Source organism: Podarcis gaigeae (genome assembly GCF_964106915.1).
Source record: "Podarcis gaigeae genome assembly, chromosome: 7".
NCBI classification, from domain to species: Eukaryota; Metazoa; Chordata; class Lepidosauria; order Squamata; family Lacertidae; genus Podarcis; species Podarcis gaigeae.
In genome coordinates this window covers 41,393,987-41,412,366 of record NC_139683.1, presented here as the reverse complement: position 1 = coordinate 41,412,366, position 18,380 = coordinate 41,393,987, and the positions used below count along the sequence as shown (strand labels likewise).

Here is an 18,380-nt window from a genome sequence, read left to right as displayed (position 1 = left end):
AAAAAAAATGTTTTTCTAACACTCAGATCTGTTACTTCATGTAAAAGTTAAGTGCAAGTGTTTACTCAGGAGTAAGTCCCAGTTCAATGGGGATCACTCCCAGTGTGTTCAGGATTGTAGCCTTTATTTTTTAAAATATAGATTTAGAATATTCCAGCTTCTTATTGACTAAATGTATTTGTGGGTGTTGAGCTTCTGTATTTGATGCACATGATAAACAATATACTTCTTAACTGTTTTTTTGTCAAGGCCACCCAGACCAGTCACCAGCATGAATGACACATTGTTCTCCCACTCTGTTCCCTCAGGAAGCCCTTTCACAAACAGAAGGTGAGTCCTCTTCCTGATATGTTTTCAAATAAGAGTTCTCAAATACCTGTTTTATTGTATAACTTCTTCTCAAACTTCATGAAAGCAGTAATGGAAAACAGGCATAGAATGCTCAATATCTTCATTGTTTTAAACTGAGAAACTAAACTTATTTGTTACATTAAAATCTCCACTTTTCTTCCAACTCTGCTTTGTTTCATCAGGTTCGCTACATCCTGTGCTTTCAAACCATGCCCTGAGTTCAGAGATGCACGTGAATACAGGGACATAACATCTCCACTCCAAATCACTGATTTGTTGGAGGCAGAATGAGCAACAACCTCAATGACTCCTTCTTTCTCTCCTTCCTCCTCCTCTCACAATCCTCCCTTGGTTATTAAGCCAGTTTTCTGTGACTAACAAACTAAGAAACAGCAATTTAAGTATTCTATACAAACCAGGATTGTAAACCATCGTTTGATCCTAGTTTGCAATCCTGGTTTGTAGGGAACACTTAAATCAGTCTCCTGGCTTGGAAATCACAGGGAAACTGTGATATAACAAACCAAGAAGTTACCTCTGAAGATGAGTATACAAGATGAGGAAAGATGAGTCATTGAGCTTGCTATTCATTCTCCAACATAGCATTGTTTGTTGAAATTGCATTGAGTTTGATCCATAGAGTTGCTCGTTTAGGTGCTTTTTTCCTTTTTTAGTTTTTTGTTCTAGTGACGCAGAATTAGGGATGTTTGGGGAACTCAGTCTTTGCAAATTCAGATATGAACTGTCCTGATCCACACTTCCTGGACTAATGTGCAGATGAAAATATAGCTACCCATTGCATTTAGCAGGTCTTGACAAACAAACGATCATGTATGTTTTAAAATGCATGTTTTAAGAGGTAATACATTTTAAAATACATATTTAAATGTGATTTTTGTGTGCGTGCATGCAGATTTCTTTTATTTTTAAAAAATCACAGATTAATGTGGAAATGGGCTGCAATGCATCTACAGGTGAACCCATGCAAAAATTACATGGACCAGAGAGAGAATGATCCGTTCATCTCTAATCAATCCAAGTCAACTGTGACCATAGAGATTAGCAGTAGGACTGGTTTGAGAAGCATGGCCACAGTATGGAACGGGTTGGGATGCAGTCCATAATCAGTTTAATCCAGAGGGTTGAAGCTTCCACAAGATACATCTGAAAGTATCCTTAGAAGCAGACTGTAGGCACATAAATAACAAGGAACAGATGAGGACCTGCTGCCAAGTTGTTCTGATATGAAAAAACACACACAATGATTTAAGGATTCTATGTAAGCTGAATCCTGGCAAACACCCACTTATTTTGTGTTTCTTGATAGCTTGCCACTGAGATGGTTTAAGTCACCCTTCACAATTCCTTTTATTGCCCCTCTAACCTGTCATTTGCTCTTTTGGAGCAGGGCTTGCTCAATCCCTTCCACTTCACTGTCTTTTTCACAATTTGCTCCCTCCTTGCTGCTCTTGCTTCTTTTCTCAGACTCTATTCTAACTTTTCAATCGCTCACTATCCTCCTACGGCCTTTAATTGCATCCACTTATTTGCCTCTAGCCTCCCCCTCTTTCCCCCTAACCAGTGTTTTTTTCTTTCTCTGCACTGCTTCACTTATACTCCTTTCTGGCTGTGTCTCAATTTCTCTGACCATCTCTCCTCACTTTGCCTCCTTCAGACCTTCTGCTCCTCTTGTATCCATTCTGCATTTATTAAGCTGCAGGTTAGATGTCTCCATGTCTTACAGAGCATTGCTCTGCCCCACCCCAGGGGCAGACTTTGATAATATAATGCCCTCGGCACGAACAAAATTGGGCACATCCCCCAAATATGTCTTATTTTCACAATAATTCATTTTGGCACAGTTGCTTTTAATGGATCGATACAGTGGTGGTATTATTATTATTATTATTATTATTATTATTATTATTATTTATTTTGTGCCCCCTCAGCTCAGTGCCCTGTGTGGGCGAAGCACTTGCACTACCCTAAATCCAGTGCTGCCTACCTAATATGATCCACCTGGCTTGCCTCCCTGATAGCAGGGCAATATGTTTGCCATCCTTTGTGTATTTAAGTAAAGGAAGATTCCAAGATGTTTGCTGAAATGGCTTGCTGGGCAGGGTTGAGCCTCTATGCTAGCTTCCCAGTAGGTTGGCCACTATTGCTTCCCGGAAAAGGAACAGTGACAGGGAGGTTGGCCCAGTGCACTGGCAGGAGCACTGGATTGGCTCTGCCTGAGTGTTTGCCCTGTGCCAACCTCCCTCCCACTCGCCACTCTCCATCCGAATAAGCAACAGCAACCCACTTGGCCAGAAATCCAGCATAGCAGCTTTGCCTTACCTGGTAAGCTGTTTCTCGATGTTTGTATGCAAAGGTTGATTGTACTCCATGTTCAGGTACTATGAATTGGGCATGGGTGCAAGGAGGCTTATTACCTGAATATTGAGGTTCAGTCCCCTTTATTGCCAGCCAAGTTTTGTTATCCATGTCAACTGTTGTCCTATTCTGAGATGGATCCCAGAGGTCACTTGTCTACATTTTCTTTGAACCTTATGTTTGTTTCCCTCTCCCAATGACATCTCAGTGAATTAATGTGCAGTTTGGTCCAATCGTGGTGGGATGTTTTGTGTGTGTGTGTTTTGCTTCCAGTCCTTATTAATTTGAAACCTTCATTCGTTCATTCATTCATTTATGTCAGTATCCTATCCACTATGGCTGTAAACTAAATGCTTTCCCCACCAAACGTATCCCCATGTATTTCTGTTTGCACAGACTGTTAATGAGATTTCATTGTTTGAATCATTCAGGTTACATGAGGGTATAAATGTAGCCAGTCCTGTGGCTGATGAGCACTCTCTTATAAAGCTGTATGTAAATCAGCTTCACAACAATTTACGGTCAGTATAAGAAGAGCACTAAACTACTAACTGATGTAGTTCTGTAGCTAGTACATTAAAATCAGTACATTAATATATTAGTCATTCTTCAGAAGTACTAACGGGGGTTGTTTTTTAGACAAAGGAATACTGTGGTTTTAATGAGACTTCAAATGGATCTCATGCTGAGCTTGAAACGTCCTTTTATCTTGCATTTTGCACAGGGCAAGTATTTAAATGAATAACATGCACTTGCCACAGTTTAAGCCTTAGGTCTGTTGACCTGTCTAGTTTAATTTTAGTGCCTTTCCTCCAAAACGCAGCTCAAAAAGAAGCTACATAATCCTCACAAAGGCACACCAATTCACACAGGGATGCAGCTTCCCACATATAGTTGAGGTTGGCTTGGCAAACCAGTTACAGAGTGGGCAATGTTAAATTATGTGCAATCAGCACAGCTGTGAGTGATGCCTCTCAGTGTCCCTAATAGCCAAGTGGACCCACTAAGGACTACAGAGGGTTAAAATAGAAGTCGTTTTAATGGTGTGTTCGAGTTCTGTGCTTGGGGTTCCCCATACATTTTTCTTTACAAAAGCAACTGCAGTGGCTCTGATCCAGACTGACAGCATGGGGATAGGATTTAACCTTTTCATCTGGTGCTTTTTCCCTGCTGAAATATATCACACACACACTGCAGCTTGCCACTGACGCTGCCATTTGTGAAGAGACATTGAAATACTCTATACTGTAAACATTTAAGTAGATGGTTAGTTGTGCAGAAGTCTTATTTTAACATAAAACTTGGAAATCTATAAAACCTGCTTTTTATTTCAGCAGTCCTGGGTCTTTCTTAAATGTTATTGCATATATTCTGTTGTTTGTGACCCTGACTTACTAAGAAGGTAACAAAACAATATAGTAAAATAGCAGCATCAGCATCTTTTATGTTATAGTAGTGAAGAAAGTCTCGCAGTAAGTGTGAAATGCCTGTATAAAATCAATGCATTTAATATCACTTGAGTTCACTGTACACCACATATCTCTTGCTCTTTGTTCACTGTGGACATTATATTTTAGAGGAGCTGTACTCTTTGACAATAATTTACTATCCAGTGTAATGAAATCTAATAGTCTATCTTGCTCTTTCACTTTACTTCCCATAAATATTTTTCCCATGGAATTCTAGTGTATAGCACTGATTCATACATTCATCAGTGATGCTCAAATAACATAGTGCTCAAATAACTTCCACATAAATATTCTGGTGTTGCCCCTATTTGTATGGTGAAACTACCTGTTCTTCATCCCCTACTTGTGGGCTTCCCAGAAGCACCTGATTGGCCTGATTGGTTAAAACATGTTGACTAGATGGACCTGTTGGTTTCCTCCAACAGGGCTAAGTTTATGTTCTTAGTCACGTATATGCAATTTTGGAGGTCTAGGAACAAGCATAAAAAACTGCATGCATGAACCATGCCTATCTTGATTTTTCACATACTTAATTAAAGCCAGTAAGTCCACAGAGGGAATTTTTACAAGTGATGTCAAGAGCAAATTTTATCACTTGTGAATTACTGTGACATAGATATTGAGCTGTAAACTCACTTTAAATTGGGCCAAGGGCTCAGAATACGAATATAAATGTGAATTTTAAATGTTTGATGCACTGTTTTGTTTATATGAGAACGCGCACAATTGTGAATGGAAATTTTAGTGGCAATTCTGTGCTCTTAGGTTAGAAGTGGAGAAATTATATAATGATGCAAATGTTCAGAAAGTAGCTTTGTAGCATCTATGCAGAGATGTGAAATTTTAATGATGGTTTCTGCATGCCATGTACAAACACCCCTATTTTGAACACTGGGTGTTAGACTCAAAGTTACTTTGTTAAACCCCTGGGTGCTTTTTCTGGGACAGGATTATTATTATTTTTAAAGCATGGTATTTTCTCTCCTGGTAAAAGCAACTAAGAGGTTACTGGTCAAAAGGTTTAGAAACAACAAGCTTGGACAAGGACCATAAATGATCCAGTTAACTGTGAGTGTTAGACTCATTTCAGAAAATGGTAGATGTCACACTCTTTCTGTTAGATAGCTAAAAGCATACTCATGCCATTTTTATAATTGAACAACTAAAACGAAACTGTTACGTCAAACTGATATAAAATGTAAGTTAAGATAGGAAGAAGTGAATGTGTGCGCACACAATAAATTGTCAGTCTTCAAAGTAATGGAATATCATCCTACACTTCCATTAATATATTATGGACATGATCTAATTGTGAAACTAACCCCATGAGCCCAATGAGTCTTTAAACGTGTGGTTTTTTCCTGAGCAGGAGTTGCCTATGTCACATAACTGAGGAGACTTTTATCGTGGCTAGTCTTATCCTCTGGTCATTACTACCATTTTGTGGGACTAAATTCCATATCTGAACTGTATTTATCTGTACTGACATTCCAATTCACCTTTACTGGATTGCATGGGTTCTAGAACAATGAGAGAGGGGGAAATAAATCTTGCTATCTATACTTTGAATACTTATATACTCCTCTACAATGCCCACTCTGTTTCCAGACTAAAAAAATTCAGGTGTTGTAAAGTTTCCTCTTTCCAGTCCTGTGATCATTTGCCCTTTTCTGTACCTTTTCCACCTGTACAATATCATTTTTGAGGTAACATTTGTATAGTCCATATCAGCTAATGCAATGCTAGGCTAGCTCCCAAGCCTTATTATTAAAAGAGAGAGTGATAATAGCGTCTTCTGGGCCTGGGATAGGGAGCCTTAGTATGTCCCTTATTGTGTTAATGTTGGAATTATGCCTTGTTTAACTAGGTTGAAACAAGATTTCTCTTCCATAGCTTAGCTACTGCCTTCTATTAATATCAAAGTATGTTTTAAAAACACACACCCTTTTTCAGGGCATGTTTGCGACTGAGAAAAGATTTCACTGATACAGTGCTAGCACAAATATTTGTAAGGAAGCAAGATCACTGGCAGTCTGAGAAGTCTAGAACAGGTGGTGATTTTTCTCACCTTCATAGGAATATGGCATCATTTTGATTTGCTATGTTACTTAAATACTGCCTCTCTTTGCACTTTTATTCAGTTAGTTGATGAAAAACGAATGTCAACATACAAGTTACATGATATAGCTGAGAGCTGAGATGAAATCTCTCAGAACATATTTTTCTGAAATGATTTCTGGGACATTTCTTTTTCTCACCTAACTAGAAAAAGCATAACAGCTCAGGAGAATTTTACCTAAATATTCTCGGCACTTTTTTGTGTCTGGTGGTTGCTGTCTACCTGCTCCCCTTGCCCTTGCCCCCACCATACAATGCACCAGAAAAATATACTAGATCCAGTGCATTACAGAGAGTGTGAAATAGATAGCCTATTTGTACACAGTTATAGATAATCACCATGTTGGAGAGTTTTTTGCTTGCTTGGGGGATTCCCCCACCTGCATTCTACAATGGTATGAATGCACCACATTGACACAGAGATCTGTGCATGCATGGTAAGGCCACCCATGCTGCAAAAGCCTGTGTAACCCACAAGATAAGTAGAACTGGAGACTGGAATCTGTTTCAGATTCTAGAAGCATGAAAGAAAGTCCACAGATAGATAACTTTTCTGAAGTGGTACTGAGTGGTGAACATAACCAGGAACAAACACTGTATCATTTGTAACCTGACGTGTTCACCAGGATCCTGTGGCCTAGATACAGATATGCCCCCCCCCCCAATGTGCATATGAAGTGCTGCTCGTCTACTGAAATTTGAAGACTTACATTTGTACGTGGAACAATTCTCCTTTACATAGAACATTCCCAGTATTAAAAAGAATAGCATATTCCCTTGCACTCATGGAGTTCCAGTTGAACAATGGAACGCCACAGTTTTTCATATAATTCCCACTATGTGAAGCAGATATCACTGATTTCATGGGAAACTGCTTCCAAATTAGTGTGCTAAAATATTCTCTTCTAAGCCATCCATTTCAATGGAACCCAAACAGACTTCAGCCCCCATACTTTAGTAAGTAAAGGGTTCTCCATTATACCACAACTACTTTAATCGCCTCTTATACGATGTTGTAAATGGAGAAATCCATTCCTCTACATGGCACACAGCCCTTTGGCTATAATATGCATCTTATTTATAATAGCTGGCATGAAAAGATTGCTATGGAATAGAGAAATCGGAATGGAAAACCTGGAGCTGAAAAGAAAGTATTTATGTTTCAGAATTGTATCAAGAAATGTTGTTGTGGTTCTGTATATATTTAAACATAAAAATGCAAACGTAAAAGAATATAGTAACGAATAAGCATGGTAGAGCACTATATAAGATCATAATACTTCCCTATGTTTAAATCAGAGGTCATTTTAAAAATATTTGTTCAATGTGAACATTTTCTTGGAGATCATCCATAACGGGGAGAATATCCTTCTATAATGGCAAAGAGAAGAACTGTGTCTTAACTTCATCCCCACCCCGCCTAGCTGAAATGCTACCCTAGAAAATGCTTTCTAAAGAGTTGGCAGCATAAAGTCTCACTCCACACAGTACGTGGCTTGCAGCTTAACAAGTTAAGGCTGCAAACCTAAATGTACCTTCCTAAGCTCCAATGAGCTTGGTGGATTTTATTTTCAAGTGGATATGTGTAGGATTGCAATTTAAATAGGGTTTTAGAAACCATTTTGGCAGAAGCTTATGATGTATCAGCTTCCTCTAAAATGTTTATAAATCAAAGAAGTAGACTTGTAGAAAATCACCATTCTGTTTTGTACAAATCTGATAATCCGTTTTAGATTTTTAGAGCAATTTTAGCATTATCTGTTGTTTAAATCACTTACCTATGTTGTAGAGTTCAGTGGATTTCAGCCTTCATGGTTTACTGTCTTAGTTGTCCTGTCTCATTAACTAGCTCTCCTTACAAGAATAATGAAGTAGAGCAGAACAAATTGCTGGCTAGGGCTGCTCCAGCTTTTTTGAAAGGCAAAGGGTAAGTTTTAAAAAGTGCATCAGTAGCTTGCACTAACACAACTAAAGCAAATGCCTTCTCCTCTGATTATACTGTGCATTCCACAAAACATATCAATGGCAGAATTTTAATTTCCTCATAATTTATCTGCCAGCTGGATTAAGCACAAATAAACAGAGCCATATGAAATATAGTAGCACACAAGGTCTTGCTATGACATCTTAAAATACAAGTAATTCTACATTTTGATGTAGATTTGTGTATGCTTAGTTAAATTTTGCACTTCAGTCCTAAGAGCCAATCTATACAGATCGACCGATAATGGAGTGCACAGTTCGTAGGACTGTAGCATTTCATTCTGTATTGGAGAAATCGGGTGTTGTAGCTGCTTGGGCGCCTGGGGTGGTATGAGCTGCCCACAGGGCAGGGCGAGCGGAGCTTTCATGGAGGCCGCCTCCCCCTCAGCTGTAGGGCAGATGCAAGCCTCAGGTTGCTGTTTCAGGCAGCTTGGAGCCTGCAGGCACCCGAGCCACCACATCACTCCCAGGAGAGACATGTGGCTTACGCTGTAAGTGCCGCCCCCACAGTGTGGTGCCCAGTGCGCCCCCACCCCCCAAGCTATGCCTCTGGCGGAAATCACATGTTGGTTTGACCCCCTTGCATCAAAACATACCCAGCCACAAAAACCTTGCACATTGTGTGAGAGTGTTCTAACCTAACCATTAGTTTGCTAGGTCCAAAAAAACATTTTGCATGGGCAAGCATTCTGACATGAAGTCTTCTACATATCATTTGAAATGGTTCGTTCTAAGAACTGTGTCACGTGGTTGTTGGTTTGTTTCTTTTTGCATGTGTAGATTGGCTCGCCTGACTGATGTCAGCTGAATTCCCCTTTAAAATAAGTGTGCTTAGTATTTGAGCTAAAGGTTGGCAATTTCTTATATTCTAAGTTATGCTTCATTGTAGCACTAATCCAAGGCCAGATCCTGCATGGTCCTTGAGCATCTCTGCTGCTTTAGTTTTTGTAGATGCTGATATTCTTGTCTTGCAGGCCCACTTTCTTAATATCTCTAAGTTCTACCTTGATTGGATGGAATTGATAACGATTTCAACACTTGTTTTATGAAGAGAGAGAAAATACATTTGACTGCTCATTTACAAATTCCCATTTCACACTCTTACTTGCTCCTGCTTTCTCTGTTTATTTCTCTTTGTCTGTCCGGACTATACCCTTTTTCCCCCAACCCTGTTTCAGGTTACAGTATAGCCTCGATGTTGCAGACAGGCTGGCTGATGAACATGTTCTCATTGGGTTGTATGTCAACATGCTCCAGAACAACCCCTCACGGTTAGTGCAGGCTGGGCAACTTGGTGGGGAAATTTAGAGACGAATCCAGGCCATTACAGAATGCAACTCCTCAAAGGACTGCGCAGAAACTAAACTGACTGGCCTGGTCCTCATTCTATTGGATTTCAGCAGTGTTAAATATTACAAACAGTAGAATCACTACCATGCACATTGATTTCTGTTAGTCTCTAAAAGGCAATCATTAGTGTGCTTATCAATATTATACATACTCTGACCCATTTATCCTACTAACTGATCAACTCGGTGACAATCTACATGAGCCACCACAGAACTGCTGCATATGTAAGGAATATTCTGAAGTTTCTTTTTGTGTGAAATCTGTATGAAAATTCTCACATCCAGTTGTCAAAGGCAAATGATTTCACTGAAAAGACACACATGACCACCACTCTTCAGTTCACATAAAGTGTATGTTCATCATTACATATTGATCTACAACTTTCTTATATGGAAGTGACATCTGAATGCCTTGATGAATAGGCAGCATTAAATCCAAATACAGTAATCAGCATAATTAGGTGTTTTTTCAGATTGTACTGTTGGCAGTGGTTGTTACTAATAATTGTTTCTTTTGTGCTTTTAATGTGCATATTGCTTTCCTGGCTTTATGCTGTTTATACCTAAAACAGTCGTTTCAGATAAAGACAGTTACTTATCCAAGCATCCAAGGGGTTCATGGCTAAGCAGAAATTTCATCTCAAATCCCTCAGGTCCAGCACCCTATCAGTTAGTCCGTGCTAGAGTGTGTAGGACAGAATGCACAGATTCAAGTATTCTTTGGAGTATTTTTCCAAGTGAAGAAATACAATGGTTGAATAAGATGACTTTTTATTTGCCTGCTCTGTTACCACTGTAGAGCTGTACGTTAGACTGATCTCAAAAGCAGTTGATAAAAGGTTGGTTGAAAGCATGCGGTGTTCCACCCTATAGTGTCTACAGAATAATGAAGGCTGGGCATCACACTCATGAAGTATTTAAGGTATGGGATCATGACTGAAACTTGGTTTTGGATTCTGTAAAACACAGCAGTATTTAAAAGGACGTCTTTTTCCATGTAAGACTGAAAAGCTCCCTGTGTTGTGACATGTGAATATATCCTTTTCCATGGTTAGATAACTGATTGCTATTTTCTGAACAGAGTGTTCTGGTATAATAAGCCACCCTTCTCTGTCTATGCTTCTTGCTAGCTATAGCCATTTACTTGTCAATTGTTTTTTTTTATCAGTCAAATTGAGGCCCATTCCTTTTTGTATACACTTGCTAGATGGAGCTGATGTAGTTTGAGTCCACATGTTCAGTGCGCAGAAGAAACTGTGTGCCATGATAAACCCTTAAATTGAATGCTTTTGAAGGTTTGGATGGGTAAAGAAACAATGAAATGTGTAGTGCAAAACATATGATTATTGACATTCAAAGATTTCAGTATTAACGTACTTGATTGAAAAGAGCACCAGTCATTCCCATTATATTAACAGGCAAAATTAGCTAACAGACTTAACCATGTATTACATAATGCTTTGTGGTAAGGAGTGGAGAAGTGCATAGTTCTGAATATTTAAGAGCTCAGGCAATATGTTATTCCTGAGCATTATATATATTTTTATAGACTGGCATCAGTCCTGATACTGTCCCTCTGCTAATGTCTGTGGTTATGCATTTAATTGGTAAGTGCATTCTGGCCATAAAGTTTTTGTACAGCAGGCCACAAAGTTCCCAACTAATAATGGTCTGCCGCTTGCAGTCTAAGGAAGCAAAACCACTGTTCACTATGTCCACTGATACTAGGACCAGAAGCAATTTATTTGAAATTGCAAAGAGACAAACTTAGATAAAGGTTTAGGGCAACTTTTCATAACAAATAATGGAGCATGCAGAGTAGAGACAATTGGGAATCTTCCATTGCCATTTGAATGCAAGCCACGGCTTTATCCAATACAGGTCTGATTGCTATTCGGTGTGGTAGCAAATGATCACATGTAGCAGCAATGACTGATACTGCCACAGTGCATGTGGTCCATTTCCAAAAGCCATTATCATCCTAATGAAATACTGACACTAAAAAACAAAAAAAATCCTCAAATAAAGCAAAACAGCGTATCTTCACAGATGCTAAGATAACATTAGTTCTGAACTCCACATACTGTACAGCCTCATCCAAATGGTCTGGGAGGCATCAGGGATATTGAATGGATTGCTAGCTGCCCTAGCCTGCTGTTGTATGTTTAATGCACAGAATTTCTGAAACTTTCATGGCATGGAAATAATATCACTTGCTAATCTTGGTGCATCAACCTTCTGCTAAGAGACGTATTTACAGCAGCCAGTTGAAAAGTTGACAACTCCAAGGATACTCGCAGTTAAATAGGAGTAATGTCCCCAGAGGGCTGCACTGACATGAGAGACATAAATGATTTCAATCAATCAAGATATTTGAATAGCCAAGATTGAGGCGTGTTGGTTCCATAAACATTTTTTCTCATGCAAATTTCAAAAATGAAATGTACTTTTAACTTGCTTTTTTTTTTTTTTGGCATTTGGGGGCGGGGAGTAATTTTCCTTCAAATCAGAGTGGCTTGTGTTTATTGGAGTGCGGGTGTCTTTGTTTCCTTTCCCAGGCAAGTGTGATATGACTAATTTGTTTGAGCCATCTGAGTTGACTTCGGGTGAATTAGCACACTCTAGTAGTCTCAGAAAATCTATCAACTGAGAAATAGCTAGTGGTGTTGCCTTGCCCTTTCCCACTTAATATCATACAAGTATATATCAAAATAATACATAGAATTACTTTCTCCCACAAACTTGCAACCACAGTGTTCAAGTGTATGTTCCTATGTTCTGTTGTCATGACAGCAAACAAGTGATGGAATTGTCACCTCTTGACTTGCCTAGAGGAGAGGATGTATAGGATTGTTCTGGTTTTCCATCCTATCTAATGACTTTTCCCATCCTATCTAATGACTTTTTCACTACGAGAAGGATTTGGGATACCCCCTGGCCTTTCACAGCATATTTGGAAGCAGTTTTGCAACAACAATCAGCTTCCACCCACCCCCTACCCCCGTTCAGACACATTTCCTATTGGAAACCTTTACTTTCTCCCACAATTCAATAGGCACGATTAGGCATGCATGGATGATTTGGAAGGAAGGATCCTGCCTTCAGCACCAGACTCTGTGGTAACTGTGGTGCAGGTTCAGCCATTCTTCCTTATTTGTGACTAGCTGCTATCTACTCTTAATGGGGAAAAGTGGAATACTTTTCTTGGGGACAATCTTGCACCTCCTCCACGCTTCCCTTATCACAGTTTGCACAATTCAAACCATGGCTTATTGGGAACAAGCAAATATGTGGGTTCCTAGAAAGAAGATCACAACCACATCACTCCTCCTCCAGTTCTGCTGCACTGCTGTGAGCTAAGCCTTGATTTGGTTTAGTGTTACATTCAAACTTAGGCTTGATCTCCCCAAGGTTTGTTCTATGGCTTACTGCTCTTGATTTGTCACAAGCCTAACTCTGGATGTACTGCTAGGCCAAACCTTGGCTTATCTCATAGCAGCGCAGCAGCAGTAGAAGCAGAGGAGGATCAACATGGCCACTGTCTTCTCCCCAGAAACCCCATGTTTGCTTGTGTGTGCTGTGCCATGATTTTGCTTAGCAGTGTGCATGTGAACCAGGCCACTGTGGTCACAGTGTATCTGTACGTATAAGGACACAGACATGGGTTGCATCTCCAACAGTGTCATTGTGGGCCCTTCATCTACTCTGCCTTGCCATGCTTATTTTCTTGAACACAATCGATTTATTTTTTAAACTTAAACTTATCATATATTCCGGTGCTTAATTAAAAACTATGTGACTGAAAATTTTGCTTCTAATAAGTTGTCCTGAATGAAACACTTATCTTCACTCTTCCTCAAGTGTTGTTTCTTTCACATTTTTTGTTCAGTTTCAGTTTTTATACATGCACCATTTAAGCAGATGGTTTTTCCTGAAGGATGAATCCATTCTCATGGGGGTGGGGGGGAGAGAGAGAGAGAGTCTGTAGCAAGACAATCTAAACCATACACAGAATTCCCAGGGGTCTCTTACCTTGCATTTAGAAAACAGTGTGTTGTAATGTAGAAGATAAAATTTGCAGAACTTTGCCTCATCCCAGATTCAAAGAGAAATCTTGCATTATCAACAAAGCTGAAGCATTTAAATACATCATCAAAAAGTTTCATATGAAGGAAAATCTCATACAAATACATGCCCATATGCCTCATAACTGTATTAATTTTTAATTGGAGTAGTCCTGGTTAAAGAATTGTTATTGACATTAAAACCAGCATGCTTTACTTCATTTAATCAGTAGTTTAGGTTGCAGTTCTAAACACACCAGGGAGTCGGTCACATTAGAGTGGGGCTTGCCTCTGACTAAACATTCATGACTTTGAACTGCTAATTCAACTTAAAGCTATGCAACACAATTCTGTTTAGCAGGAAGTCAGTCCTACAGTGCTCAGTGGGGCTTTCCCCCATGGAAAAACGGAGTCTTAGGCTGTAATCCTATACTCATTTACCATGGCATAAGCATCACTGAGCTCAGTAGGACTGACTTCTGAGCAGTCAATAACCATTAATAAATTATAATAAAAAGAGGACTGTCAACCAGTTTAATTTAAATTTAATCCATTTATTGACAATTCATCTATTAATTTATGTATCACCGAAGCATAATTATAGGTACTCTTTCATTACTGTAAAGACAGTGTGAGGAATCTTAAAATCTAATAAACTAGGGTTAAAATCCTGGGGTTGTAACTAAGGTTACATTTACCTAGGAGTAAGTCCCATTGAACTTAATGAGACTTACTTCTGAATAGATGTGCATAGAATTGTACTGTAATGTTACCACTCATTGTTAGGAATCGATATATTTAATTTTTTCTTCAATGTTCAATGTTACAGTAATATATTCGAATCACAGTAGCCTAAAAGAATAAGCAAATGTGCCTTTAGCTCCCTTTGGGAGATAGTTATAACATGTTCACGTAACATCAAACATGAAAGAAGATATTAAAGATATTTCATCTTCAAAATAAAAATATTTTACCTTCAAAGATAAGCCTTCCTGAAGGAGGAAAATAAGTTTACTTGATTCTTAAAAATTCAAAATAGCAAAGAGGCCATGCTGGAAACATAAGAAAAGCCCTGCCAAATCAGCTCCAGGTCCAGCATCCAGTTCCCTACTGTAGCCAGCCTCCTCTAGTATTTCCCATGGTGTTTAGAGGTATACTTGGGAGCTGCATTTAGGTGGAATGGTTTATAGCCACTGATAGACTTCTCCATGAACTTTGTCAAATCCCCTTTGGAAGCTGCCTCTGTCAGCATGTATCATAGCATCTTTTAGCCATGAATTCCATAAGTTAATTGTGCAATATATGAAATGCTTCATTTTGTCTGGCCTGATTCAACTGCCAGGGAATTTCACGAAGTGATCTTGAGTTCTAGAGTTTCAAGAGAGAGTAATTTTCCTCTGTCCACATTCTCCACACGATTCATAATTTTATTAACCTCTATTATGTAACCTTTTTTTATATAGGTTATGGAATATTTTCCTCTCAACCTATATATTAATGTCTCTCCCACTTTTCCTTGCCCTTCCCTCACAACAGTTTGCTCGACAGCCCAAACCGTCTAGATGAAGAGCACAGACTGATCGCAAGGTATGCAGCAAGACTGGCAGCTGAGACTACTTCATCAGTAAGTGGCTTTCATTAGGAGAAGATGGTTTTGTTTTGTTTGAACTTGCTGAAATAAAAGGGTTGAGGAAAGCTACCACTATCCCCTGGGATAGGCTTGTTTACATAGGAGGAACTATCTCTAGCCATGCTGAAAGATTGATTGGCACAAGTCTAGAAGTCACTGCAATCTATAATAATAATAATAATAATAATAATAATAATAATAATAATAATAATTTATTTTTATACCCCGCCCATCTGGCTGGGTTTCCCCAGCCACTCTGGGCTGCTTCCAACAAAAGATTAAAAATACTTTAAAACATTGGTCATTAAAAACTTCCCTAAACAGGGCTGTCTTCAGATGTCTTCTAAATGTCAGATAGTTCTTTATGTCTTTGACATCTGATGGGAGGGTGTTCCTGGGGGGCGGGCAGCACTACCGAGAAGGCCCTCTGCCTGGTTCCCTGTAACTTCGCTTCTTGCAGTGAGGGAACCGCCAGAAGGCCCTCTCCGGGCTAAATGATGAGGGTGGAGCCACTCCTTCAGGTATACAGAACCAAGGCTGCTTAGGGCTTTAAAGGTGAGCATCAAAACTTTGAATTGTGCTCGGAAATGTACTGGGAGCCAATGTAGGTCTTTCAAGACTGGTGTTACGTGGTCTCGGCAGCCACTCCCAGTCACCATTCTAAAGGCACATGATTACTCAGAAAGTCCTATTGAATTCAGTGGTGCCTGCTCCCAGCTGAGGTGGGTTAGGATTGTCGCATTAAAGTTGAAGATTGGAAATACTGACATCTCTGTGAGCATACATGATTTCTGGCTGCTACCACAGCAAATGCTGAATCTCTGAGGCTGCTTTGGCAATACTGCAGGGGCAAAATCAAAATCCAAGGCCCATCTGCCACATAACACCCTTAGGACAAGAGGGTCCTTAGTGGCAGGTAGGGTTCCCCATCACCACTACTGTTCACTTTGTCCTTTCATCCTCCAAAACATATTCCTGCAAGTATCACAGGCAGAGAATGGGGTTTCTATTTCCAGGTCTTGGATTGCCTCAGAGAAATGATCCAGGTTTTGAGGGCTCAGGTCATTTCCAAGCTAATCCAAGGGGACTTTGGAAGAACTCAGTCATCCCTAAAATAGACCATGATTTCCAGTTAATGACAGACATTATTCCCCCATCCTTGCTGCATGTGCAGCACAGTTTCTCACTGTAAAAGCTACTTATCATGCTTGTCATACTGTGAGACTTGTCTCTGAAAATTATTACATGACAGTTAAAGGGGAAAAACTACTGCTGTAGAGAGAGTTCTCTTGCATCAGTGGAACAAAATATTGGCTAGTGCCACCAAGCAGAGGTTTTTCAAGAGATTTTTCAGAGATGTTGTGCCACCCAGCTGAGGACCTTCTCCATCTAGGAGAAGAAAGTGAGATCATGCTCATTATGACTTATTTGCTAAACACTTGGGACAGTAAAATCACTTGAATCCATAGCTACTTATGTGCAAGTCTGATTAAAATACGGCCAGTGAATACATTCAGAGCATTAGTTAGATTTTGTTGGGTATGGACTTCCGGAGGCGGCGCAAACGACAATGGCTGCCTTCTTCTAATTGTGAAGGGGGAGCTCCGCAGAAACGGGTCGTCCGCTACGGCGAAGCGGAGACCCACGTCGGAAAACCACAGGCAGCGAAAGCCTGTGGCCGTGGGACTCGGCGGGCACCAGAAGTGCCCCCCGAAACGCAGAAGAGACCCCGTAAGGGGTCTCGGAACGTGGAAGGGTTGGCGCGGTGCTGTGAGTCGATCGCTCTTTCTGTGGAGTGAAGCCGCGTAGCTGCTGTCGGTGAGCGCTGACCTTTTTTCCTGGGAACATCCGATTTGAAAACAACAACCCGTGAGTAAGAAAAGAAAGAAAGATTTGGAGGCTAAATTACTGCTAATTCGGCTAAAAGCGGGAGACGCAACCAGGAGTCCGTCTCTCGTCTCTGCTTAAGACTCAAAGCAAAGGACTTTGATGTTTGGAGCCTTTGAAGAGGCGCTAAAAGGCAATCAATCTATACATCTATCGGAGCTGTGTTTAAGGAGACTTAGGACTTAACTCTTTGAGTGATTCATTTCTTAATATGAACTGTGCTTTACCTTTTCTGCTGGAATTACAAATCTACAGAGAAACCCAGGCAGTCGGGCTGCCTATTTAACAGAACTGTCAGATTGCAAATTTTGACACTTTGTTGCTTTGTGCTGCTACAAGCTGAGTGCTGTTGGAACTGTTATATTGAATCATTTTCTCTGGCACTTGCTGAGACATTGTTATGCTTTTAAGACCAACTCTGCTAACTACAAGGAAACTGAAGGTTCTTCGGAAACTAAAGGCTGTATGGACATTGTTTTAGAAACATTGGAATTTGGAAAAGTTTGGAGTTTTAAAACAATTGACTTTAACAATTTGATTTCCTCCCTCAAAACATAATTGGGCTCCCTCTAGAGGATTTTGCATTTACAATTGCATGTGACTTTGCTTTCTTTTTCCTTTCCTTCTATTTGGCTGTTTACCCTCTGGGCTGGTGGTTTCCCATGGGAACATACTCAGTCTGACCTTGACCAGTAGACAGAACTGGAATGAGTGGCACTGGGAGATCAACAAGAGCGGCTAAAGTGAAAGCAAAACAAACAACTTTGACTTTAACTTCACAGCCGCGTAGATCATCTGTCCCGGCTGTTTTGGAAGTGGAAGAAGGAACTGAGCAACCTTTGTTAGAGGATATGGCAGCAGGAGGATCTGCTTCAGTATTAGACAAAATATTTGAAAAACTGGAAGCTCTAGACAAAAAAGCGGATGAGCAAACGGCAAAGATTGATCAAAATACAGCCAGTGTTAATAAATTAACTGAACAAGTCACCTTGAATGCACAATCAATTGGCAAATTATTTGAAGCCACCGCAGAAAATCGGAAATTGGCAGAGGAAGCTAATCAAAAAACTGAAGAACTGAGGCAGGAGGTAAAACCATTGCACAAGCAGGTTGGAGAACAACAGGCCTATCTGTCTATGATTGAACTACGGGC

General features: G+C 39.9%; 1 protein-coding gene across 47 annotated transcripts in view; it reads left to right on the top strand.

Moving 5' to 3' along the window:
- Positions 1–18,380, top strand: part of DTNA (dystrobrevin alpha) — a 186,851-nt gene that overhangs the window by 138,884 nt on the left and 29,587 nt on the right. For 14 of the 47 annotated variants that reach the window (XM_083747660.1, XM_083747647.1, XM_083747646.1 and 11 more), the window contains 2 exons: positions 250–330; positions 15,247–15,334. In XM_083747660.1, the coding sequence (XP_083603786.1) occupies positions 250–330; positions 15,247–15,334 (169 nt within the window). Of the gene's footprint in view, positions 1–249; positions 331–3,158; positions 3,249–8,163; positions 8,242–9,475; positions 9,569–15,246; positions 15,335–18,380 lie in introns of all 47 variants that reach the window. The other 33 variants (XM_083747629.1, XM_083747635.1, XM_083747651.1 and 30 more) reach the window with 5 other exon arrangements.